The sequence below is a fragment of the Miniopterus natalensis genome, chromosome 1 (assembly GCF_054644295.1).
Source record: "Miniopterus natalensis isolate mMinNat1 chromosome 1, mMinNat1.hap1, whole genome shotgun sequence".
Classification (NCBI taxonomy): domain Eukaryota; kingdom Metazoa; phylum Chordata; class Mammalia; order Chiroptera; family Miniopteridae; genus Miniopterus; species Miniopterus natalensis.
The window spans coordinates 23,398,083-23,423,694 of record NC_142081.1 but is presented as its reverse complement, the minus strand read 5'-3'; the positions used below and the strand labels follow the sequence as shown (position 1 = coordinate 23,423,694).

Genomic DNA, 25,612 nt, shown 5'->3' with positions numbered 1-25,612 from the left:
CCCAAGCAGGCTCGCCGTCCCCCAAACCGCTAGCCCCAGAGCGCACGCAGGCCAGGTCCCCACCCCCACCCCCCGCAGGTGGCGGCAGGAGAGGCGGGCGAGGAGGAGGGCGGGCCGCGCGGGAGTGGGGGAGGGAGGGAAGGCAATCCGAGGAGGAGGAGGAGGAGGAGGAGGAGGAGAGAGCCGCCTCCCGCAGCCCGCGAGGAGAATGGGAGTGCGGGGCGACAGGCCGCCGCGGGGTGTCACGGCCGCGGCCAAGCTCGCCAGACGTCCGGCCGCCGCCCGCCGCTTTTAAAACCCGGGAGGGCGCGGCGGCGCCGGCGGCGGGGTGATCGCGGCGCGCGGGGCGCCGGGCTGCGGCCGAATGGAGAGGACGGGCTCGGCGGCCGGGACCAAAGGGAACCCGAGCCCGCCGGGGGCCGGCGAGGCGCAGCGGCCGTCGCCGCCGCTGTGCGTCCCGGGCGGCGGCGTGGGGGCTCCCGCGCGGAGCCAGGCTGGGGCGGCGGCCGAGCCCGCGGAGTTCATCCGGCGCGCGCACGAGTTCAAGAGCCAGGGCTCGCAGTGCTACAAGGACAAGAAATTCCGCGAAGCCATCGGCAAATATCACCGGGCACTGCTGGAGCTGAAGGGGCTGCTCCCGGCCGCCGGGGAACGGGAGCGAGACTCGCGTGCGGCCTCTCCGGCGGGGCCCCCCCATCCCGGCCGCCTCTCGGAGGAGCAGAGCAAGACCGTGGAAGCCATCGAGATCGACTGCTACAACAGCCTGGCAGGTGAGCCGCGCCGCGCCCCCGGCCCCCGGCCCCCGGCCCCCGGCCCCCGCCCCGGCCTGCCCGGCCTCCGGGCCGCGCGGGTCCCCGTTCCGCCGCCCCGGCCCTCGGGGTCACCGCCGACCCCTGCGGCGCGCCCGCGTCGCCCTTTCCCCTTCTGGGACCGTGCTGCAATGGGAGGAGGAGCCGAGGTGGGTGGGCGCTTTGGGAAAAGTGTGACTTTCGGCATTATACCTTCCCAAACTCATTGTCATCCCGCGCCCTTCCTCCGCATCCATCATAAACCTCGCCTATAAATAACTGGACAGAGACAGAAGGGGACCCAGTGTGCCTGGCGGCGAGTGCTGCTGCTAGAGCTTCCCAGTGCGGGAAGCGGCGCCGAGGGTGGACCGCCCGCATCCACTGTCTGCCCAGTGGCTGCGCTCTCTCGGCGGGTACCATCGACGCCAGGGCTGGCCCTCCCCTTCCCCCTAAATGACCCCATGGGTGAGGGAGGCCCTTCCCCAAGTTCCCTTGGCCCCAGTAGCAAAGGGCAGTGTGCCAACATGCCTTCAGCATCGTGAGGAAAATGGACTCCAGAATGCCACTTTCTTCTCTCCAAGCTCTGCTGGGGCCCGGTTGCCAGGTGAAGAGCCTGTTCCCAGAGCCTGGTTCACGGTTGGGCTGGAGCTGTGCTGCGCTCTGCTCTCCTCCCTGCCTCACTCGCGCTCTGTGCAGCGCTGGCCCTCGCACCGGCTGGCTGCTGGGTGGGAGGAGAAAGGGAGCCCTTCTCCTGGGGTGAGAAGGTGAGGTACACATTCCCGAGTTCACTTTGGGGGTTGAGGGCGAAGTCATAAACGTTTCTAAAAATTTAACTTTGGCACAGGAAAGTTTAAAGTCACTAAAAGAGGAAGAGCCTGGGTGTTTCCAGGGCCATCCTGTTAGAAGGTGGGAGATGCTGACAGAGGCAATGGCCTTGTATGTTAAAAGCATGCTCTCCTCTTCTCCCACCCCATTAGGTGGGATTTTGGCATGGTGCGGCTCCTCTGACCAAACAAAAGTCCATTAACCCTTGAAATTGCCTAAATTGGCTACAGACATTGGAGCTGAGTAGGGTCAGGAGAGTGACTGGGTGTGGCTGGGGATGTGGCTGGGGCCCAGGCAGCTGGGGGATGAAAAAATATATATATCGATAATTCTGCTCTGTTCCTAAGTGCAGATCTGCTCTGTTCCCTTTGAGGTTTCCAGTGCCAGCCTGCCTTCCCATAATGCCATGTCCAGTATCATCTTTCATCGGGCAAAACCCAAGCACTTTAAAAATTGTAGTTTACAAACTTAAATTAATAGTAATAGCAGCAGCAATTGTAGAAATGTTGGTGCTGATAACAGTCCTAGTTAAAACAGCAGCAGGTAAAGTAGTAACATAGTGAAGATGGAATATTTTAATCCTTACAAGGTACAGTATGACTCCCTCTATTTCCTATAAGTCTCTGGCATACTCCTTACTGCCTGATGAATAGTTAAAGGGCAGAGTGGCTGTGGGTGGAGGAAGAGGCAGTCTGGATCACTGATGCGGTGATTTCAGAGTGGTAATGGAGCCATAGTTAGTATTATCCATGGGCATTCTGGGGCTGCCCCTCATCCCATGCTTTTGGCTGCTGGCCTGTGGCTAGCTCTGCCTGTCTTCCACCCCAGAAGTGGTGGTTATATTTCCATGGTGAAACCAAAGATGTGTTTGACTTTGGTCAGGCCAGCCCAGTCAGGGCGGGGTTAAGATCTGGATGGCTCGTCTACTTCTGCCCCTACTACCCCCCCCCCAACTTTGAAAAACTTCAGTGTGGGGAAGGTAGGGGCAGAAGTGGAGGAGCTGTCCACTCTGCCGCCTTCTCTGGTTCTCACCCTCTACATACATTGTCTTTTAAAATCTTTGAAACAACTCAAAGAAATAATGATCATCAGTTTTGCAAAGGAAAAAAAATCACTGCGGTCCTAGAGCCATATAACTCCAAAATCTATGTTCTTATCATCACACCTTGCTGTACAAAGTCAGCATCCTGTAGGCTTCTGTCTCCCTGGAGTCCAATCTCAGGTAGACTCCAGAGCCCTCACACTTGGAAAATTCTCTTGGGAGCTCTCAGCTCTGATAACCAGGAGAAAGAAATACAGTACCTTGATTCAAGGTTCTGACAGGGCTATTTCCAAATATTGTCAAGTTTCACATAAAAAAGAAAAGAAGAGTGATTACAAGCTGAGCAGTGTCAACAAAAACTAATAGGTAACCTGTATAGAAAACTCAACTGAGAGAAAGGATCCACATAGAAGTCACCTGGAGAAGTAGAAGCCTGATGTTGGTTTCCTTTTGGACAATGCATAAAATCAGTTACTACTATTGCAGAAATTCTAGCAAACAGAAAAGTGTCCTTTCTTGTTGGATTATAAAAGTGATCCATACCTATAAAATGTATTGTCTTTTAGAAAATACCGAAAAGTCTAAGGAAGAAAATAGAAAATTACCTTTAACCCCACCACCTAAAGGAATCCATTGTGATATATTTCCTTCCTGTATTTCTTTCTATACATAAAATGTAAACTGTTTATAAAGCAAAGGATCTCTGGTATCCTGCTTTTATTTCCACTTACCATTATGTCAGAAGCATCTTACATCTCATTAAAATATTTTCGTGAAGATTATTTTAAATGGCGATATAAAATTTTTAAATGTGTATTTACAATTATTATCTAATGGAAAGGGAAGGAAAGATGATCACTGTTATTGTTAGAGTTAGAGCAGTGCAGTGTGGCCCTTTCCGTCTTGTGTCTGCCAAAAGGAAGCAGCTACTGCAAGTTCGTTCTGGCAAAAAGGCAACTGACCTTTCCATTGGGGCTGCAGTGCCAGCTGAGCAGCGCAGCAGGCTCCAGGCAGGAGCAGTCTGAAGATGTTCTCTCAAGGATCCATCCTCCTCTGCACAGCTGTGCATAGAGGGGGAGGCTTGGGCGTTGAAGGAATTTGGATTAGCCCAGAAGTACCTGGAGGTAGAGGCTGTATTGCCAAGGGCATCACAGCACTAAACAAAAGGCTGTTGTGAGGCTCCTGGAGGAAACCTAGACTCAATGGACCCTTGTACTCTGCACAAAAGGCTCCAAGACAATAGCAAGGGGTCATCTAGAATGTGCTAAGAGATGTTAGTCTAAAAAGTCCATTTGGATGACTTCAGGGGACCACGTGAAGGGTGTACAGGCAATTTGTGAAGGGTGTACAGGCAATTTGCGAAGTGCCCGTGGTTGTGGTCTGTTCTGGATTGGAGTTTCTTCTGATTCGTAGGGATCTGGCCAGTGGTACAAGATGCCTGGGCTTGATTTTGCATATTTTACTCTCTAAGAAATTCAAGGAAAGAGAAAAGAAGCATCTTGTTCCTTAAGAATTCCTAATGGCTTTGATACAATGATTAGAAAAGATAGTCTTACTTGCCTGTGGAGGTATAGGAATCTAATCCTTACCAAGCCTGCAAAGGAAGCCTGTATTGGCCTGTTGGTCAACTCCTCTTGACCTTGAACAAAACCGTACTCCCCTGGGGCCTTGGAATTTTCTGTGCAGAACCTCTTGAAGGGCAGAGCTTTTGTTCTACATCTGTTCCAGTGGGGCTGTGGTGGCCCCAGCTGGGGTGTGATCAAAAGGTTGCAACACATAATGACTTTGTTGGTATTTCAAATGATGTTTGAGACTCAAGTGCCAGTGGAGATGGCTACAGCCTTAGATCTAAAGACAAGATGAGAGTCAACTTACGCTTCTGTCCATGGCATACTCTGTGACTTTGGGTAAGCCCCTACCGTGTCATTTTACCTCCATTTCCCCACCCATTTAGAGCTATGTTTGGGAGATATTTTGTTTATTTTAGCAAAGGGGCAGATAATATCCACTGGTCCCAATTGAAGCCCAGGACAGGGCCTAGAGAAGTCACACTGCGAAAAGGCTTGACGTGGGAACCAGTTTTATCAGTGCTTATGGACATGACTTGAAGCCATGGGACCAGGGCCAGTTACATCATTTGTGGGACCCAGTGCAGAATGAAACTGTGGGGCTCCTTGTTCAAAAAACGGGAGAATTGTCATTAAAATTCTTAAAAGATAAAGCTTTTTTTTCCTCTCATACTTTCTCTCTCTCCCTTGACTTGACGTGGTGGTTTTTTATTTATTTGCTATTTAATGTCAATATAATATTAAAATTTTAAATTATTGGCATGAATATTAATGTTCATCTTTATACTGTGCAGTGCCACTTTTAAATGGAAATATAAGAGCACATATAAATTATACAACTCACATTCTGTAGCTTATACATGCATATGTAGTTTATTCTTATTAGAACAGTGGAAATGCTGACAAAACAGACTCAGCTGTTTTTATCTCACCTCTTTATATGCTTACTTTACGTACACACTTTCTACCAAACTTGGCGTTCTGATGAGTAAGAAAAGGAAAAGGATCTGTAGGCTACCCTACTCTTTCTTTCTATGTCATTATTTTCAGTACTAGTCGTTGGCTAGTTCAGGGAAGTAACATAAGTAGGAAAGGATATGATGGGTTCCTAGGTCATTTGTGTTTCTTAGAACACTATTGCTTTCTTTCTGCATTTGAATCAATTTCTAGATTGAATGGAAAGCATAGCCTCTTGGGGCTGCCAGCATGTCTGCTTGTTTATAGAGCTAACACTCTTACCTTGTACTGGATTTGGGTCTTCCTGAACTTTCATGCATTGTGGATCCACTGGAATTCTGTGCTCATGGGGCATTATCACTGCTATATGTGAGTGGGGCTGCAAAGAATGGTGTGCCTATCTCTCCTGCTCACATTCATGCTCCACTGTCCCATCAGACTTCACTTACAAAACACAATTTCAAAGATAAAGTTAGTAAGAATTTTAAGAAGGCAACAGCAGATCATTAAGCCGAATACAGGGCCCTCTATGCATGGGTCCTGTGTGACTGCATAAGTCTCCCACCCTTGAAGCCAACCTTCAATGGGACATTAGAAGATGACTGGGTGGATATGACTAAAGTGGGCAAAATTACATACAGACTCTGAGGCAGGTTCTAAGACAAAGGGTTTTCAACAGAAATTGTTTTGAAACCAAAGAACCAAGTATAAAGATACATGAATTACAAATGCAAGAACTCAGTGGTGAAAAGGAGGTCAAGAGCTAGAGACAAGTGGTAGCCTGGTGGCCAGAAAATGAGTTGTTGGGGTAAGAATTGGTCAAAAGAAGAGGAAAGAAGAGAGGCATGTAAAGAAGCTCAGGCAATATCTTGCCATCTGGATGGGAGAACCTGATTAGCCAAATTATTGTTGATCTGAGGCTGTTCCTTGGGCAGCACCTTAACCAACAAATCATAAGCCTGTAAATGGGCTTCTAAGACCATCTTCCAAAAACGGATGTGAGAATAGGAACTTGTAGAATGCTTTCAAGGAAATAGCATCCTGAATGTAGACTTTGGGCAGAGTTTCTAAAGTGGATTCTGAAGCTCCTTGTTTACCTCCAAGGGAAATGAATTGGATGGCTCTTAGCCAGAAACTGGTGAGGACATCTTGAAGTCAGTCTCTACAGCCAAATACACGGAAGTGCCCCATCCAAGGCAAGGGGATTCGGCTGCAGCACAGACAGGAAGGCCAAGACATTTTCTCCTTCCAGCTGTTCTCTTTCACCACCAGGCTGTGCCTGCTCCAAGCAGCTAGGATGAAAACCAACTGTTTCAATAAACCAACCAGCAATTTCCTAATTAACATAGAGGAAGTGTGACTTGGTGAACAGGGACTTGAACTACAAGTTCTGACTCTAATGTGCTAGGTGCATTGGGTCAAGGAATTTGACCTCTTGGGCCACAGTTTTCTGATTTATCAAAACCTAGGGTTGGATTCTAGGATCCCAAAAGTCATTTCCAGCTCTTAAAAGAAAATTTCTCTCTAGATGTGAAGGCAGTCTGCCAGCGACATTTGTCACCCCATTGATCACCAGGGTTGGTTAGGGTGATCTGACTGGCCAGGCGGGTGTCACCTTCCTCCCTCACTGCACCATGAGCATCCCTCCTGAAGCTACACACTGGGTCGAAGAGGAGGACCTTCCCAGCTAGAGGACGATCAGTCTTCAGTCGAGGGTATACGAGCAGCTGCTCTCCCTGCTAGAACCTCCAAACAAGCTCTCAAGGCCCATTTGTAGGAGAACATAGGGTAGTAACGCTTCCAAGACTCCAGGCACATCCAAATGAGGCGCCGCATGTGGCAGTCTGCCTTTCTTTAAGAAAAAAGAAAAAGAAAACTTCTCCCTGCCATTCTTTATGAACACTGTGGCCCTTACACAGAATGGGGTAATTCTGCATGTGCTAATATAGACCAGTCTCCAAAATCTGTTATTACATGAAAAGGCAAAAATGCAGAACAGTGTTTAATATGATTCCCATTGGGGGGGGGGGGCATAAACTAGCATAAGTATATATGATAGTACAGTGTTTGCATTCAGGATTATCTGAGCAGTACCCTTGGCAGTCCCCCGGATCTGTCTCTTGCTTCAACAGTGTTTGGATGGAACAGACCCAGGGGCACCCCTTCCAGCCTCCGACCACCCCCAACCTGTTTTCCAGCCTCAACCTTCGGAACCACCTCAGCCACCCTCAGCCTCCAAGACCAGCCAACACCATTTTTTTTTCAGCTTAACTCCTTATTGCTGACCAACCATGAGCTCCCAAATTTGTCAGAAATATTCCACCGAGGTGGAGGCTGCTGTCAACCGCCTGGCCAACCTGCCTCTGCGGGCCCCACACCTACCTCTCTCTGGGCTTCTATTTCCAGCATGATGATGTGGCTCTGGAGGGCTTGGGCCACTTCTTTTCCAGTTGGCCAAAGAGAAGCCCAAGGGCGCTGAGCTTCTCTTAAAGATGAAAAACCAGTGCCATGGCCACGTTCTCTTCCAGGCCGTGCTGAAGCCTTCCCAGGATGAGTGGGGCAAAACTCAGGGCGCCATGGAAGCCGCGTGGCCTTGGAGAGGATCCGGAGCCAGGCCCCTCTGGATCTGCTTGCCCGCACAGACCCTCATCTCTGTGACTTTCTGCAGAGTCACTTCCTGGAGGTGAAACTCATCAAGAAGACGGGCGACACCTGCCTCACCTCCACAGCTGGCGGCCCCCAGGCCGGGCTGGGCGAGTATCTCTTTGAAAGGCTCCCCCTCAAGCAGGACTAGGAGCCTTTGGAGCCCAGAGATCTTTGAGGGGCCCTTCTGCATCCCCGGGTGCCTGGCTTCTGCCTGAGCCTCTCTCTGCAACCACTAGCCATTCTTTTAACCACCCTGGAGCCCTCTCCCATGCATTGGACCAAATGGAAACAATAAAGCTCTTTGCAGCAAAAAAGAAAAAAAAAAATTTTTTTTTATCAGAAATCATACAAGTGAAGCTGTTAACTTCACTTGAAAAAGGGTCTGGGCAGAGGAATTGTGGACAGAGACTAACTTTTTAATTAAGATTTTATTGTTTTTAGAGCATTTTGAGATTCACAACAAAATTGAGGAGAAAGTACAGATATTTCTTATTTTCTCCCTGCCCTACACATGCACAGCCTTCCCCATCCCCACCAGAGTGGTATATTTGTTACAACTGATGAACCTTTGTTGACACATCTCAATCTCTCTAAGTCTATGGTTAACATCAGGGTTTACTTTTGTGTTGTACATTCTGTGGGTCTAGACAAAATATATGACATGTATCCATCACTGTGGTATCATAGAGTGTTTTCACTGCCCTAAAAATCCACTGTGCTCTGTCTGTTCATCCCTTATTCCCCACCCCTAACCTCTGGCAAACACTGAGTTTTCTTTTTACTGTCTCCATAGTTTTGCCTTTTCCAGAATGTCATGTACTTGGAATCATACAGTATGTAGCCTTTTCAGATTTGCTTCTTTCATTCAGCGATGTGCATTTAAGGTTCCTCCATGTCTTCTTTAACTTTTTATTTTAAATCTTTCTCTGGTGTTTGACTTTTCTAACTATATGCAGTATTGCTTTTCTGTCGTAAGAAAAATGATGGAATTATCTGTGTAGAGAAATTATAGTTTTGCTTTCTTTTTATTTTCCTGAAGAAAACCCACCTTATAAACATAATTTTTAATGCCATTCTGGATCTCACCTATGCCTTGTCTATACTTGTCTGATAGTAACACCAAAGATGTCAAGCAAAATTATCCCAAACTTTCTCTTATTATCCCAAATAGGACTCATCTCTCTTTCTGCAGTGGCTACCACCCCAGTCCACACACAGGGCTAGATCCTGGCAGCATGGTACCCCACAATAAGGGGATGCCCTTCTGGACTCAGTAGCATGTTAGTGACCGTTTGAATCTGCTGAGTCAGGGAAGAGAGTTGGCTCAGAGCTTGTGATATAACCTGGTCCTGAATATCATTTATGTGCCTCTGGTGTTAATGAAGGGATGGTATAGATGCTCAGTGTCCAAGATTCTTGTTGGCCCCTGAGTCTAGGAAGTCCTGCCCAGCAGTGGCTCAGACACAGCAGCCAGAGAGCATCGGAAGGAAACACACTCATTCGTGGAATCTTTACTGGACGCTCACCATGGCTCTTCACAGGCCAAATCTAAATCCTTTCTGTTCTCAAAACATGGCATGGGGCCGTGGGACCGAGGGCTCTAGCCCAGATTCTCCTGCTAACTTGCTCTGTGGCCTTGGACAAGTTACACTACTCTGAGCTTCAGTTTCCTCTTATGTAAACAGGGCAGGTTGGGTCAGATACCCTCCAGGTCTCCTTTTAGAAGAGTTAAACCTCTAGGACTTTGAAAGCCCTTTAGCCTCCTCCCCCCTTGGCCTTTCTCTCTGGTAGCAGCCAGATTTGGGAAGGAAACTTAAAGCAAGCTCTCTTTTATTTCAGTTTACTGGTATGTGCTGATGAATAATCATTGAAAGATCTCAACTAAGATTTCCAAGGTAAATCTTGCAATTTCAGGGTAGACCAAAATAAGGTAATAGCCTCCCAGGATGATAGAGTCAACAGAGGGTCTCTGAGAGGTACCAGGGTCAGGGTTGGGAGCCTACATACAATATTACCTGAGTCCTAGAATCTAAGTTGATAGCACCAAATATTACCTATTACTGCTATATATTCCCAGATTATTCCAAAATTCAGACTTTGATTGTCAGCAGGCAGTCATTCACTGTCAGAAACCTGGCAATTCTGGCTGCATTAGACCAAGAAATCCTAATGGCAAGAAAAAAAAAACTTTTAAGAAATGGACTGGCAGGACCAAGCGTTTCAGTGCACAGTTGCTGGCTAAGTAATAGCATCTCAGAGAGTTGCCGCTCTTGGCCCAAGGCTGGAGATCCCTGAGGGGTGAGCATTTTGGGATATGATTCTGGGCCTGTTGCTCAAGGTAGTCAGAACTGAGCTCCTTTCTTGAACAAACCTGCACCCCCAGTTGTGAAGGCCCTGGGTCTTGGGAACTTGTTTGGGCTATTCCCCAATATCTACATAAGGAGAGGACTGTATCCCTGTGTGTGCCAGTGAGGACAGGATGGAAGAGAGAGGACCCAGAGGAACAGACAGGCAGCAGCAGACCTAGACCCCAGGAAACCTGCGGGGCAATGTGGCCTAATGGGAAAGGACTTCACTTAGCATGAGAGGATCTGGGTTTGAATCCTGACTTCCCATTGACTCTTCTTCCATTGTACAAGCAAGTAAGCTTCGGTTAGACAGTGTCTGCTCTCTGCCACTTTCCCTATTCTGCCCCAGGGTTCTCTGACCCTTTCTTTGAACTGAACTAGTAGTGAAAGAACCTCAGGCTCTCTCACACGTCAGACCAGTTCTAAGTCTAAAAGCAGAGAATTAGGAGAGAAGATGCAGGCTGTGATTAGTTGAGTTCCCTGGGGAGTTTAACAAGTGAGAAGCTTACTGGTGGGAAGGGAAAATGGAGGAAGTCAAGGCCTCTGTGAGAGGGAGATCTGGAGGGAGAGGCTGCAAGGCTGGCAGCCTTGTGGTTGCTCTGCCTGCCCTGTGTGCCTGGTGTTGCCGGCTTACCAGGCTCCTCCTTGGTGTTGAATGAGGAAAGCCCCTGGCGTGACCAGGGCTCCTGCATATGCAAGCACTAGCAAGTGTGTCCCTTGGGCCATCCTTTCAATCCCTGCTTCCAGGCGTTCCCCCACCATACTGCTCAGGGTCCTCTAGGGAGCCTGGGTTTCCCCCGAGGCAGCACCCCACGAACAGGCTTTCTGCTTGGGGAATCTTCCGGAGCCTTTCTCTCACCTCTCCTCCTTGCTCTCTTTGCAGACAGCATGGATAGGGGTGATTTTTAAAAATAGGTTTCTAATTACAAAAGTAAAATATGGTAATAGCAGAAGAGAGTTGAAAATAAATGATCTTCAAATAAGAAAATAAAACTCAACTTGCTGTCCCCTTACCCCAAGATACCCACTCTTCCTATTTAGGTTTCTCTCCTTCCAGTCTTCCCTCTGTGTGTATGTAACACGTGCATGTAAACCAAACCACAGCCAACCCACTTCAAGGTCCACCTTTCTCCAGCTTATTTATAAAAGAAGGAGTTTGTCTCACACATGCTGGGGTCACTGCTTTGAACCCCGGTCTCCTTTTTACCCCTCAGCCCCATGGGATGCTGCTCCTTTGACCTGGGGGTCAACCAAGGGCCAGTTCTGCCTCCCCTTGTTGCTTCTACCCTTTCACGGCCCCTGGCACCGCATTGGGCTGTAGAATCAAACCAGATTTCGCTGCAGGTTACAGGACGCAGAAGGAGTTTCCGAACTGAATATTCAAAATTCTTTTTCCTAAAACTCATTTGAGCATCAGGCTACCAGGAATTTCTCACTGACTTCTTCCCTTGTTTGGCAGGTTCCAGCCACCTACCGTGCTTCTCAGCCTCAACCCCCCCCACCCCTGCAGCCTCCCTCCACATCTTAGGTTCTCCTGCTCTCAAATTCCTCTCATTTTCTATGCAGAGGAGCCCACTGATCTCAAAGCTTCACTTTCTTCACTGAAGCAGTTGGTGAGGGGATTGTAAAAAGAAGGTAATTTCTTCCCCGAGAGGAATTCTGGCGCCCACTGTTACAAATTCACACACACACACACACACACACACACACACACACTCTCATGTTTTCCACAAGATCCCGGTTGTACTGCACAAACTTTTACAGCCTTTATTTTTCCACCAGTATTTTCCGTGGAAAACATTTTTTTCAGTGTCATTGTGTATTTTTTTACAGCATGATGTTGATGTCTGTGTCATGTTCCATTATACCAATGTCCTGTTATTTATTTAACCAGCTTCCCGCTGGTGGATATTTAGGTGATTTCCTGCCCTTTGCTAGGAATACACAGCACTGCCACAGAGAAGCCACCCAGGTGCTCTTTCTGCTACACATGTGCCCGTCAACTGACTCATCCCCAGGTGTATCTGGCGACGTGACGGTTGGTGTCGTGGAGGGATGGTGGGAGAGGCCATGGGAACAGGAGAGATGTTGTTGGGGTCACAGAGAAATGGTGGGAGAGGATATAAAAATAGGGGAGGCATTCTTTAAAGTCCAAAAAGAGAACAGGATGGAATTTTGGCTTCTGAGATTTTTTTTCCCTTCATCCTGGCTCAGAATTCCTGCCAATGGGCATGACATGTGTCCTTGGCCAGAGCCAACAAGGAAAAGATCATATCAGGCAATGGATTTCTTCTGAATAGTTCTGGGCATATACTCATGATTATAATCCAAATGGCCCAGCTGGTCCCTTTAAAGTCCCACTTCCAACCCAAGAAAGGGGTGTTAATGAAGACTCCCACAAAAATAATCCTGTTCTGCCTTCTTCCTGCTACCCCAGTCTCTCTCTGTGTATATGGCATTGAGATCAAGAGTGAGAGGGGCCGCGGCCTGGAGAACTTGTAAGGATGCTGCTGCAGCACCAGGCTGTGTCCTTCCCCGTGAACAGTGTGGCACGTGACAAGCACCACAAAAATGAGCCAACCTCAGGCTTTGGCATCACAACTCTCTTGAGCAGATTCCAATATTCCTTAAAGGACTGTCAACGTAAGCCTTCTGCTTTTAAGATTTTAGATGGGTTTTTCACCTTAGCTCTTTTACCTGCCACTTTGACAGCTAAATCGTGGCCAGTAAAGGGCGAATGAGAATATGAAGTCGTTGAAGATATCAACCTCGTTTGAATGCTTTCGCTTTTCCTCCCAAAGCTCTGGGTGCAGGCCATGGTGAATGGATCTTTGTTGAAGAGCTTTGCTAAGGGCTTCTCAGCAAGTTAGAAATAGAGGGAAAGTACCTCATGTTGATAAAGAACATCTACCAAAAAACTAAAGCTAACATCATACTTAGTGGTGAGAGACTGAATGAGTGCTTTCCCTTATGACCCAGTCATTGCACTCTTGGGTATTTATCCTAGAGAAATGGAAGCTGTCTGTGAATGTTCATAGAAGCGTTATTCAGAATACCCCAGGACAGCCCACATGTCCTTCATCAGATGAATGGTCAGACAAACTATGGTACATCCATACTATGGAATACTACTCAGCAATAAAAAGGAATGAACTGCTGACCCACGCAACAACTTGGATGTATCTCAAGGGGATTATGCTGAGTGAAAGGGAAAAAAAAAAGCCAGTTCCAAAAGACTTCATACTGTATGATTCCATTTATATAACACTTTGAAATGTTAAAACTTTAGAAATGGAGGACAGGTTAATGGTTGCCAGGGGTTAAAGAGGAGGTGGGATACACGAAGGACATGGATGTAGTTATAAAAGGGAAACAGGAGGGATCCTATGGTGATGGAACTGTTCTGTAACTTAACTTTCAAGGTAGAGGAACCTACATATGTGATAAAATGGTGCACAACTAGACACATACACACTTGAGTTTAAGTAAAGCTAGGGAAAACTGAATAAGATCTATGGATTGTATCCATGTCCATAATATAGTCAATATATTGTACTGTGGTTTTATAAGATGATACCATTGGGAGAAAACCGGGTAAAGGGTGCAGGGGATCTCTCTGTATTATTTCTTACAACTGTATGTGAAGCTACAACTATCTCAATAAAAATTTTCAATTATAAATAATATTGTAGGGGTTAGTTTACAAGCACCAGGTAAGATATTTCAGGAAGAAACCAGAGATGTGTCGTGTCAGCTGTATTAGGATAACAGTAGACTCTCAATGAAATGAGAGATCTTGGTGGTTTTAGAACTTAAAAAAAAGTGTTGGTGTACATTCTCTGCACTTGGTTTCTCTTTGAATGCAGAGAAACAAGTGAGGTAGAAGGTTCTGGAGTGCTCTATAGAAAACTTCCAGATGAGAAGTATACATAGAAAGCAAGCATGGTTTGGCACCATCAAGTCTCACACGGAAGCCTCACAAGAATCAGAACTCAGGCCTCAAATCTACTGAGTTAAGGAAGGAACTGAGTTAAAATTCACTATAGGCAGTTGAGCATCCTAGAGGGTTGTGTGCATAATGCTTGAGAGCACAGCCTTAGGTACCAGAAGGCTTAGGTTCAAATTGTAGCCCTCACTCTTATTAGCTCTGTGGCCTTGGGCAAGTGCCTGAACTTCCTTGGGCCTCAGTTTTTCCATCTGGAAAGTGGGCAAAATACTAGAACTTCAGTGCCTGGCCCATTCAAGCTTAATAAAAATTATGTGTTCTTACTCTTACTTCCCTTCTGGGAGGATGGATGAATGCTGCCTACAGGTGCCAGGCTAGATTTTCTTGAGCTCATCATGGAACATCTCAGCCTTCTGCTTCCCCATTTCCCTCGCCAGGCTCCTCTTCTCCAGTGAGAAGTCTCCAATCACTGAGAAAAGCCTAAAGTGTCACAAGTTGACTGAGAACAATTGTTTGTCCACATATGTAGATTTCCCAGCTCTAGAACATGGCCATCTGGGACCTATTTGCCTCTTGGATAATCCTGGAGGTTGCCATGGCTGTCCTGGGTTCTCATAGTTTAACCCATTGAATGATCCTTAAGAAACATATATCCAAAATGCTAGAATGTACCAGCTCAGGAGGTAAGGAGGCCCACCTATAGGCATCCATTGGGGACTTATTAAAATGTGGATTGTTGGGTCCACCTTAACTCTTGGGAATCTGCGAATCTGCATTGCCGGGCCTGGGGTCTGGGAATCTCTGTGTTAAATGAGCTTCCACAGATGATTTAATGAGAAACACTTGCCTCTGAGGTTCTGGTCAGGTGTCAGGGTCTGGAGCTTGGGAAGCACTGACTTTTTCAATAAGCCTTCAAGGAAAAGGTAGAGAGCGACCGTAATTACCTTCATTTTTACCCACTTCAGCACTGAGACCCTGAGGGGCAAGGTCTTGTAACTCAAAGACAAGTGAGTGAATGCCAGTGCTAGGGACACTGTATTGCTTGAGCTAGCTCAGAGGCACCAAACCTGGCCAGCAACGTCTGCGCTGAAAATATTTCCCTCTTCCCTCATGGGCTCTCTCATGCCCTAGACACTGAGAATCCAGGCCTATTAATTTGCCTGCCATGCTGGCTTTTAGAGCTCCTAGCTCTCCTTAATATTAGGACACCAGAGGAGCCCAGTACTTTGGGTCCCTCCCTCGACCCCATCCATAAAGCTGTCAGCCAGATAGCGACTGTGGGATCCACCCATCCATTCGTGGTGAGGGAAGGGGCTGAGAACAGGGAGCAGACAGCACTAATGTGTGGGGTGTGGAGGGGTGGGGGCAGAACCAGCTGCTGACTCAGAGGCTGTCTAATCTATGAGAAGAAGAAAGACCCAGAAACCCACCCCATTCTTTCCCTCAAGCTCCCTTTTCTGGCTGCACAGGTGCTTTGGGAATGTTCTTTGCATGTACCCGCCCACCCGCAGCAGGGAAAACACACCTTGGAAAGGAAAAGCGTTCAGTAGAACCAAGCATCAAACCTACGTCTGGGAAACACTTGTGGCAAGTGTGAGTTTATGTACATCCTAGGCCCTGCAACAAAAATGGGAAATCAAAAGAAGAGAGTTGTTTGCAGAACTCTGAATGCAAGCATTTGTGTATGCAGGAGAGACCCTCGGCACTTTCGTGGAAAGGTGAAACTGGGTGGGTCACAGCAGTCCTGTGGTGCAGCCTCCTAAGTAAATGTTACCGTCATTTCGCTGCACGCTCCATGTTCCATGGCTCTGCCGTAGAAAGAGCCTCCAAATCACCCCCCGAAATGTATCTGACCTATTCTTTTTATTTTTTGTTAATCCTCACCTGAGGATATTTTTTCCATTGATTTTAGAGAGAGTGAAAGGGGAGAGGGGAGAGAAACATCAATATGAGAGGGACACATTGATTGGTTGCTTCCCTCACGCACCCTGACCCTGACCAAGGATCAAGCCTGTAACCCAGGAACATGCCCTTGACTGGGAATCGAACCTGTGACCCTTCGGTGTATAGGCTGATGCTCTAACCACTGAGCAACACCTGCCAGGGCCTGACCTATTCTTGAGAATTTGCTTTAAATTAAACTGTAGCTTTGTGTATGTATCATTGTGGGTAGGACCCAAAAGGGAAACTTTCTCTGATGAAGGTACATGTTGCTGGAGAAACCATATTTGACAAATGGCTTCCTAAAGAGCTAGCATTTATGAGAATCAGTTTGAGTGCCCAGCACTGTTTGAGACATATAAGACATTAATTATCTCATTTTATCCACACAAGAGTTCCCACACAGTAGGTATTACCTCCGTTTAACACATGAGAGGAGCGAGATGCAGGGATATTAACTCATGCCCGAGGCTGAGGGCTTGGGCTAGTAGGTGGTGGAGCTTGGATTCCAGCCCGGGACTCTTATCTCCAGATCCACCACTGATGTTCAGCCAGGACACCCCAGAACTGGCACAGTACTCTGTGCCTATTCAGTTTGGTTATAACCTGTACCAGCTGTTAAGTATTCTGAATGTCACCTCTGTTCAATACAAGCTCCTTCTACTTGGCTGCTATGCCCATGCCCTTTGAAATATATCAGAAAGCCAATCAAATAATTTCATTAACTTTTGGGAAATTTTCTCCCAGTAATAGAATAGCCACTTCTTGGTCCCACCTCCCAAAGGAGTGACCAGCAGGATGCATTAATTTCCTGAGACTGCTGGAATAAAGGACCACAACCTGGGTGGCTTCAAATAACAAATGGATTGTCGCAGTTCTGGAGGCTAGGATTCAAAGATCCAGGTGTGGGCAGGGGTGTGTGTTTTCTGACTGCTGTGAGGGAGAATCTCTCTCGCCAAATAGGATCATATTCTGAGGACTCCAACATATCTTTTTGGGAGGAAACTATTCAACCCATAACAATGAGGCAGCCTCGTAGAGTAGGTTCCTTCACCCCACCCTTGGCCCCAAATGGGTCTTCCCTTCCCTCCCGCCCAGCCCATGCTTCCCTTCTGTTCAGCTGGGAAGGGCGAACTACAGTGGATCAGCTGGAAACCAGTGGCTACATAAACTCCTCCTTCCTCCTCTCATCCAGTTTCCCTTCATCTCGTGCCAGTGAGTGGCACTTTGCCCAGGCAGTCACTATGCCCTGCGTGTACCAGGAAAAACAAAAAACAGGTGCCAGAGCCAGGAGAACCTGACATGTTTTAGCCGGAGGTCTCAGTGTGGTTGCTTTGGGAAATATCAAATGATTTCCCCTGTCTGAGTGCATGAGTGTGCAATGGGGCTCTTTAAGTTGCTGGTTCTCTAACTTTTTCTACCACAGACCCCTTAAGAAAGCCTGCCTGCCTTTTTCATAGAAACATACGTGAACCACCCAAGGTGGGCAGTGGAAGAGGAACCTCCACATGGGATGGGTGGTTGGAGGTTTACAGCCCCAATTCTTGTCTCCCAAATGTACCTTTCTCTTGTGAGTTGCACTGGCCACCACTGCTGTCACCGTGTTAGGCTCAGGGAAGGCCGTGTCTCTTCTAGCACCTCTCCCCATGCAGGAAAAGAAGCTTGCCTTAATTCTCCACAGCTTGGCTCATTCTAAGTTGTAGCATTTATTCAGTCTTGTCAAATACCAGAGGTCAATAATGTTTCTTTCAAAAGAACTCCTAGATATGGTCGTCTGGGAGCCCAGGCCCATCTTCACATGTCTACCGTGGATGTGTCCCCCCATCCTGCACCCCTTCTGCGCCTCAATGACTGTATCTTTGAATCCAAATATATACTCAGAGTCAGGGTCATAGATGAGAACAACCTCCCTCTCCATCCAGCCTGAGACCTGCCTTCCCAAGTCCACAGCCTCCTCTGCTGAGATTGACTCCCATGGCAGTGCTTACTCCCTTTAGGGAAGATCCTGCCCCAGAGCCTAGTCTTGGGAAGTCATCAGAGCATAATACAATCTCTATGCAAAAAAATAAAATATCTCTCCATACAGGAGAATTGTCTTACATTTGAAGCCCCCCCCCCCCCCACTTTTAAGATTTTTAAAAATGTTATTTTTTTCAGAGAGAGGAAGGGAGAGGGAGGGAGAGAGAGAGGAACATCACTGATGAGAGAGTCATTGATCTGCTGTCTCCTGCATGCCCCCTACAGGGATCAAACCTGCAACCCCGGCATGTGCCCTGACTGGTCATTGAACCTGCAACCTTTTGGTGCACAGGACAATGCCCAACCAACTGAGCCACACTGGCCAGAGCTCAAAGCCCTTTTGATGGCTGTTCTACCAGTTCTGATTCTCATTCCCAGCAGAAGATTCCCCATAAGCAAGAGGGAGAACGGAGTTTCTTTCGAAGGAACTGGTGGAACAATTTCATCCTTCTATTAAGTGGTGAACCTTGTTGTATTCATAGGCTGTTAGATCGAAATGGATGTAGAAATTATTCAGTGACGTGCAGGCCCCTCGTTTTATAGATAGGAAACTGAGGCCCAGAAAGAGAAAGTGATTTTTCTAATGCTGGCTAGTGGCAAAGGTGGGGCTAGAACCCAGCTCTTCTGATTCCCATCCCATTACTCTTTAAAACATTGATTGACACTGTATAGCAGAGCACAGAGACTGTTGTATTACAGACTTTAATTCGAACAGAGACCAGGTTACAACAGTGAGGATGAGCAGTCCTGGACTGTTGGTAAGGCCACAGCGAGTCCTGGATGAAGCTCTCTACCCCCACAAATGTCACAACAGAGAGAAAACATTTCAGGGGTTCCCTATGCTCATCACTTCTATCTCCTGAATGCCACTTAAAATTAATCCCTTTCTCCTGCCTCCACTTGAGTCAACCTAGTCACCATCATTTTACCCTCCAGATCCACTCCTGCCCTAGTAATAAAGTCCCAGATTCTCAGCAGGACCCTAAGAGTCTGTGCTCTGGGGGTGGTGGTGTTTTGTTGTTTTTAAGTTTCTTTATCTTTATTGTTGAAAATATTACAGATGTCCCCCTTTTTACCCCCATTGATTCCCTCCACCTCGCATCCATCCGACTTCCAGGCTTTCCCCATACCAATGTCTGTGTCCATGGGTTATGCTTATAAACATATAAGTTCTTTAATTAATCTCTCCCCATCCCCTCCCCACCTTCCCTCTGAGATCCCTCAGTCTGTTCCATGCTTTTATGTCTCTGGATCCATTTTGTTCATCAGTTTATTTTGTTTATTACATTCCACATATAAGTGAGGTCATGTGGTACTTGTCTTTCTCTCACTGGCTTATTTCACTCAGCATAATACCTTCTAGTTCCCTTCATGCTGTCCCAAAGGATAAAAGATCCTTCCTCTTTACAGCTGCGTAGTGTTCCATGGTGTGAATGTCCCACAGCTTTTTTTATCCACTCATCTACTGATGGGCACTTGGGCTGTTTCCAGATCTTAGCTATTGTGAATTGCGCTGCTATGAACACAGGGATGCGTAAGTTCTTTCTGATTGGTGTTTTGGGTTCCTTAGGATATATTCCTAGAAGTGGGATCACTGGGTCAAATGGCAGTTCCATTTTTAATTTTTTGAGGGAACTCCATACTGCTTTCCATAGTGGCTGCACCACTATGGAAATTGTGTGAGTTCCTGAGCTCTGGTTTTATCTTGCTTTTCCAGCTTCTCTTGAAAGCTTTTTCTCCCTTCCACCTACATCCAGTGGTTCTCAAATGGGTGATTTTACCCCCTAGGAAACATTTGGCCATATCTGTAGACAGTTTTTTTGGTTGTCACACTGGCATCTAGTGGGTAGAAGCCAGGGATGTTGCTAAACATCCTACAATGCACAGGACATCCCCCATAACAAAAAATTGTCCAGCCTAAAATGTTTATAGCTGAGGTTGAGAAACCCTCCATCTTTACAACTCACCTGAAATACCACTTCTTCCAAGAAGCCCACCCGTGATGCTTTATACTGGTTGAGAGCCCCTCCCTCCACTTATCCCTTCTCCTTCACAGCACTTGGCACATTGGAGTATCTAAGATAATGTAACATCTGTCTCCCTCACCCACCAATTCATTAACTCCATAAAGGAAGGAGCTAGTGGATGGAGTGTTTGGGTCATCACCTGATCCCTGTGGCCTGAGCGGTGCCTAGTGCAGCTAAGCATCACTTTTGGCCTTAAGAACCATGGAACTCAGAGGAAGGTAGTTTACACCTGTCCTTCCTTTATCAGGGATTATGTGGGTTTCCAAAGGCTTCAAATACAGACTCACAGACACCCATGGTCAAGAGCACAGTCTTGGGAGCCTGTCAGAAGTGGGTGGATATCATAATTCTGCCACCTCCTAGTTGAGTGACCTTCAGCAGGTTACCTAATTTCTATGGAACTGGGTTTCATCATCTCTAAAACAAACAAACATAAAAATAGAACCTGTTTCGCATAGCCATTGTGATGATTAGAGGACAGGGTATATGTAAGGCATTGGGTGCCACCTCTGACACAGGGTAAGGGATTAACACTGAGGTAAAGGAAGGGCAGTGGGATGACCTGACTTATTCTAAGGGTCTGCTGCAGCCCCCAGGCCCTGGGTAATAGGCACAGGGACGTGGAAGGAACGTCAGAAGACTGCTGGTCAACCTCTCCTTCTTAACTTTCTCAGCTCTAAAATGTGCCTTAAAAACACCCCAGCTTATCTATCCTATGGGCTTGTTATATGGACCCTAAACAGCTCCCCAGCCGGACTAGAGAGGTGCCCCAAAATTACCTGTAGGTAGGACTGAGGGCAGCTTTCCAGACTCTCTTACCTCTTCAATTCTGGAGCCTCTTAAGAGCTCTGGCCTGGCTCCCCTGATGAACCCCTGGTTCCTTATTTGGATGGCAGCCCACCCCGACCTGAGCTAACTCTAAATTTCTCTGTCTTCCTGGGCTCTGCCTCTGTGCCAGCAGGGGCTCCACACCCTGTGACCTTCCTGATCCCAACAGATCTGAACCCTAGTCCATAGCCAGGTGTCACAGTTCCCACCTGATTTGTAGGGGAATTCATGACATTTTCACCAAATCAGTCCCAGAAATTGATTGCTATCGTTCCTTTTGCCCTGGGAGAGAGGGAATCTTTTCCATTTCCAGGCTTCTTTGCTCTCCCTACCCCCCACCGTTTTAGATGTTCAAAAGCTGTTTTTTTAAAAAACAAACGTCCGTTTCCTAGACTGCTCAGGTCAGCAAACAGAAGTATGTTTGGAGGTGGAGAGCTGGATGGGAAGAGTGCTGAGACCACATCAGACGGGGCATGGGGAAGTTACAGACAGGAAATCCGGTAGCTCTGGGAATAGATGTTGAAGCCTGGTTCCCCACAGGTAGCAGCCAGAGGCTCACATGCAGTGACCTCTTGGCAGAAACCCTTCCCTGTCTGCAGAGCTGTGTGAGCACCAGGCAGACCCTCGGCATGGGGTGGGGAGGGGCAGTGGGGCCTCAGACCCCCTGGCTGGGGCAGGAAAAGGAAGGGGAACTGGTGGCATCAGCTCATCGGGATAGCACCTGGTGGGTCAGCACATAGAGATCCTCTGTGACAATAGCGGGCCCCATGCCCAGGCCCACCCTTGCTTTGGTCAACTTGTTTGGCTTCCTGCCCTGTGGCCAGTGAAACCTGATGGGTTAGTTTCTAGATCAGGCAGATTCTCTTCCACTTCCTGGTCCTCACACCTTCCACTTGAAAAGCTGTGGTTCACCTGCCCCTCACTCTGCAGAAGGATGTGTTTTGTCCACAATGCCCAATGAAATGCCTGGTCTCAGTCAGCCATTCTGAGGCCTAGGAAGTTATTTCAGGGATCAGAACAGCTGAAGTGAGATCCCTGAAGATTAAAATCAGCAACTGAGGACTGTCTTCCAGTGTGGGAGAGACCTGAGCACAGAGGAGCAGCGCACCAGCATCTCCCCCACCCCACCCAGCCAGGTCTTGGCGGGAAGGAGCAGCGTTGCCACCTAAGTCTGTGCCCTCACAAGGCAGAAGGGATGAAGGAGCATTCTGGGGCCACTTTTATAAGAGCACTAATTCCAATCATGAAAACCTCACCCTCATGACTTAGTCACTTCCCAGAGACCCTACCTCCAAATTGGGAATTCGTTTTCAATATATGAATTTGGGGGGGGGGGCACGGAAACATTCAACCTGTAGCACCCCTTTTATAAGGACATCAGTAATATTGGTTTAGAACCCAGTCTGATGACCTTTTTTAAACTTGATTACTTTTGTAAAAACCCCATTTCCAAATTAGGTCACATTTTGAGGTACTGGGGAGTTCAGAATCCAACTTTTTTTTTGCAAGCGTGAGAGGACGCAATTCAACCCATAATCCAAGGCTAAGGAATTTGCTCAGTCATACAGCTTGTTGGTGATGAAACTGGGTCCTAGAACCAGGATTATTTGATGACACATTTTATGGCATGACCCCCATGTAAAGCCCCAACACTCCTAAACTTCTCTGGATGGGAAGAAAGAACCAAAGAGAGACATTCAGAGCCTGCTGCTGTGTTGATGGCATGTTCCCTTCGTTGTCTTTCCTGTAGCCTGCCTGCTCCAGGCGGAGCTGGTCAACTATGAACGAGTCAAGGAGTATTGCCTCAAAGTCCTGAAGAAGGAAGGGGAGAACTTCAAGGCCCTTTACCGGTCTGGTGTGGCCTTCTACCACCTTGGGGACTATGATAAAGCACTCTACTACCTGAAAGAAGCAAGGACCCGACAGCCAACAGGTAAGGCAGCCCCCTCTGGCAGCTCTTGGGCCTTCTCAGTGAGACAGCTCTCATGGTGCAGGGCCAGGCAGGTGGAGAAATGCAAATATGGGGTCAGGTGGGCACTAGGACCTGGAACGAGGAGAGCACACAGCCCATGCATTTGCCTGGGGTCTGGCTTCCAGGGAGCTTGGGAACCTCTTCCAATAGAATATGGAATTCTTTGTCTTTTCTAACCCAGAATCCAGCTTTCTTCCCTTATCCAATAAATATGTATTGAATTCTTATGGTGTGCCAAGATTTGTTGCTGGGAACCAGGGATGTGGGTAAGAAAGCTTGGCCCCTCCTTTTGCCACATTGGTTGGCAAAACAAAATGCAAAGGAATGATTTGACTGCTGAGCCCTGTATCTCCCAGGAAGCATGCTCTGCCTTCTCCATTCGGATCCCATTTCTTAGAGCATGCCTTATCTGTACCACTAGCTCAGCCATTCAGTCATTCCACAGATACTGATTAAGCAGTTGCAATGGTCCAGGAACTATTCTAGGTGCTGGGTAGATGTCAGCTGCTAACTTCAAGGAGTTTAGGTTATAATGGAGGAAGACGGACAGTAAACAAATGGAAAGATAATGTAATATTTGGTAGTGTTGAGTGCTGTGAAGAAAATAAAGCAGGATCAAGAGTAAATGGGGTGCTATTGTAGACCTGGTAGTAAGAGAGAGCCTCTCTGAAGAGGTAACATTTCAACAATGACTTTGACTGGATGCTGCCATTGTTGTTCATATGGTCAGTTTTTTAAAATGCACTTCTCCTTCCAAGAAGTCTTTCAGAACTTTAGGATCAATTTGCAAACCTCCAAATGTATACACTTTTTTCTTTATTTTTGTAAGAACACCAATATCATTATTTTTATGTGTTGATTAGTTTTCTGTATATCAGTTGAGTTCCCCCAACTGTACTGTAACCCACTTGAGGACTAAGAACTGGACTCATTCAACAGAATTGTCTTGAATACCTACTACATACCAGCACTGTTCTAGATGCCATGCCTGGCATTTTCTACAGCATTCGTTTCTACTTCTGGAAATAAACATCTCAGGCAGCCCTGTGACTCTTATATGCTGGTATGTGCAGAGCTGAGCAGCTGTTCCATGCCATACCCCGCTCACTAATTTAAGAGCTGGGATTGGGGAATAATTCCCCTGTTTGAGGTGAGGTGGTCTGATTCTACTTATAAGGACAAAAATAAGACAATGAAGCAAAGTCATTTGAAACTCTTCAGTTTAAAAAATTACATTCAACTAATATTTATCATTAGATTAAGCACTTTTACTTATTTATTTTTAAATGTGTCTTTATTGATTTCAGAGAGAGGAAGGGAGAGGGGGAGAGAGAGAGAGAAACATCAATGAGAGAGAAACATTGATCAGCTGCCTCCTGCACGCCCCCTGCTGGGGATTGAGCCCGAAACTTGAGCATGTGCCCTGACCGGGAATCGAACCGTAACCTCCTGGTTCATAGGTCAATACTCAACCACTGAGCCACGCCCGGCTGGGCAGATTAAGCACTTTTAGACTAACCTGTTTTGGTCCTCACAGCAATGTCATGAGGAAGGTATTATGATCCTCAGGAGAGGCAGGCTTTGGAATCAGATGCACCACATACTATGTATTTTCTTGGGCATCACACTTAACCTCTCTGGGGCCCAATTTTCCCTTTTGTCACAGTGAGGATGATGCTCCATACCTTACAGGATCTTATTGAGAGTTAAATGAGATAATGTGGCCCAGAGTAGGCATTCAAAAATGAAGGTGATTTCCTGCAGCCGAGACAGGAGGCTCAGAGAAGTTGCTAAGGTGCCTGGGGTTAAACTCTGAACAGAGCCTCAACTAACTGTGCTGACTCAGGAGCACTGGAGTATGCTGTTTCATAGAAATAAAGGGAGAGATCCCTCCTCCTCTCCTCTCCTTATCGTCTGTCCCTGGGTCAGGGTGACCCGTTCACATTTGCAAAGGAGAGGCTGTGGAGAAGAATGCTGGCATCCCGCTTGCCCTCTCAGCCATCACGGACCTTGGCTGAGTGAGCCTGGCCTGTCCATGATCTTCAGAGATAGCTGTAGACCAAATAGTTGCCCTCACCAAGTGTTCCCTAAGGTGTGTTTCTCTCCTCGCAGACACCAACGTGATCCGGTATATCCAGCTGACGGAGATGAAGCTCAGCCGATGCTCCCAGAGAGAGAAGGAAGCCATGTAACTACAACACCTCTCTAGACTTGCACTTGCACCTGACCCTGGACTTCTAGGCATCCCCTGGTGGAGAGCCCCTCCCTGGGTTCTGGTCCTTTCTCCCCACTTCCGTTAGCCCCCCTCCCAGCTCTTCCTCCTATTGCCCCTCAACTCTGTCCACTCCCAATGTGAAAAGGAGACACAAATTTGGAATCTGGTGGGTTGCCCCGACAATGGAGATAGCCGCTTCTCTAGTAAGTCAGCCACTGAGAGGGACCTAACCTCTGTGGGGACAGCTGAGGAGCTGGGGAGGACTCCCACAGGCCAGGAAGCCTGAGCTTCTGCCAGAGGCAGAGCCTGCTGGGTGTACCACCATCCCAAAGGCAGCAGGCCCAGAGCCCACTGCTGGACCCTCCACACCTTTCTGACAGACCAGAGCATCTCAAGGCAACTGTGACAAACCCAGGGATGAGACAAATACCGGGAGCACTGATTAAGCCTGGAAAGAGGCCGTGAATTTGTACACTGGATTCCCCCCCCC

At 47.5% G+C, this 25,612-nt stretch overlaps 1 protein-coding gene and 1 pseudogene across 1 annotated transcript; both read left to right on the top strand.

Annotated features, from left to right (window-relative positions):
* The first annotated feature begins 349 nt into the window (after positions 1-349).
* TTC9 (tetratricopeptide repeat domain 9) lies at positions 350-25,612 on the top strand. Its single transcript, XM_087819436.1, has 3 exons — positions 350-770; positions 22,686-22,868; positions 25,020-25,612. Exons 1-3 carry the CDS (start codon positions 365-367, stop codon positions 25,097-25,099), a joined length of 669 nt encoding a protein of 222 aa, XP_087675562.1. The 5' UTR covers positions 350-364; the 3' UTR covers positions 25,100-25,612.
* On the top strand, positions 7,472-7,974 carry LOC148094040 (ferritin light chain-like; annotated as a pseudogene).

What these genes read in the sequence shown, in the direction of transcription:
- TTC9 (XM_087819436.1), top strand. Translation starts at nt 365, where the DNA reads ATGGAGAGGACGGGCTCGGCGGCCGGGACCAAAGGGAACCCGAGCCCG. An exon ending in CTGCTACAACAGCCTGGCAG is followed by an intron (nt 771 to 22,685) that starts GTGAGCCGCGCC and finishes TCTTTCCTGTAG; the next exon opens with CCTGCCTGCTCCAGGCGGAG. An exon ending in AAGGACCCGACAGCCAACAG is followed by an intron (nt 22,869 to 25,019) that starts GTAAGGCAGCCC and finishes CTCTCCTCGCAG; the next exon opens with ACACCAACGTGATCCGGTAT.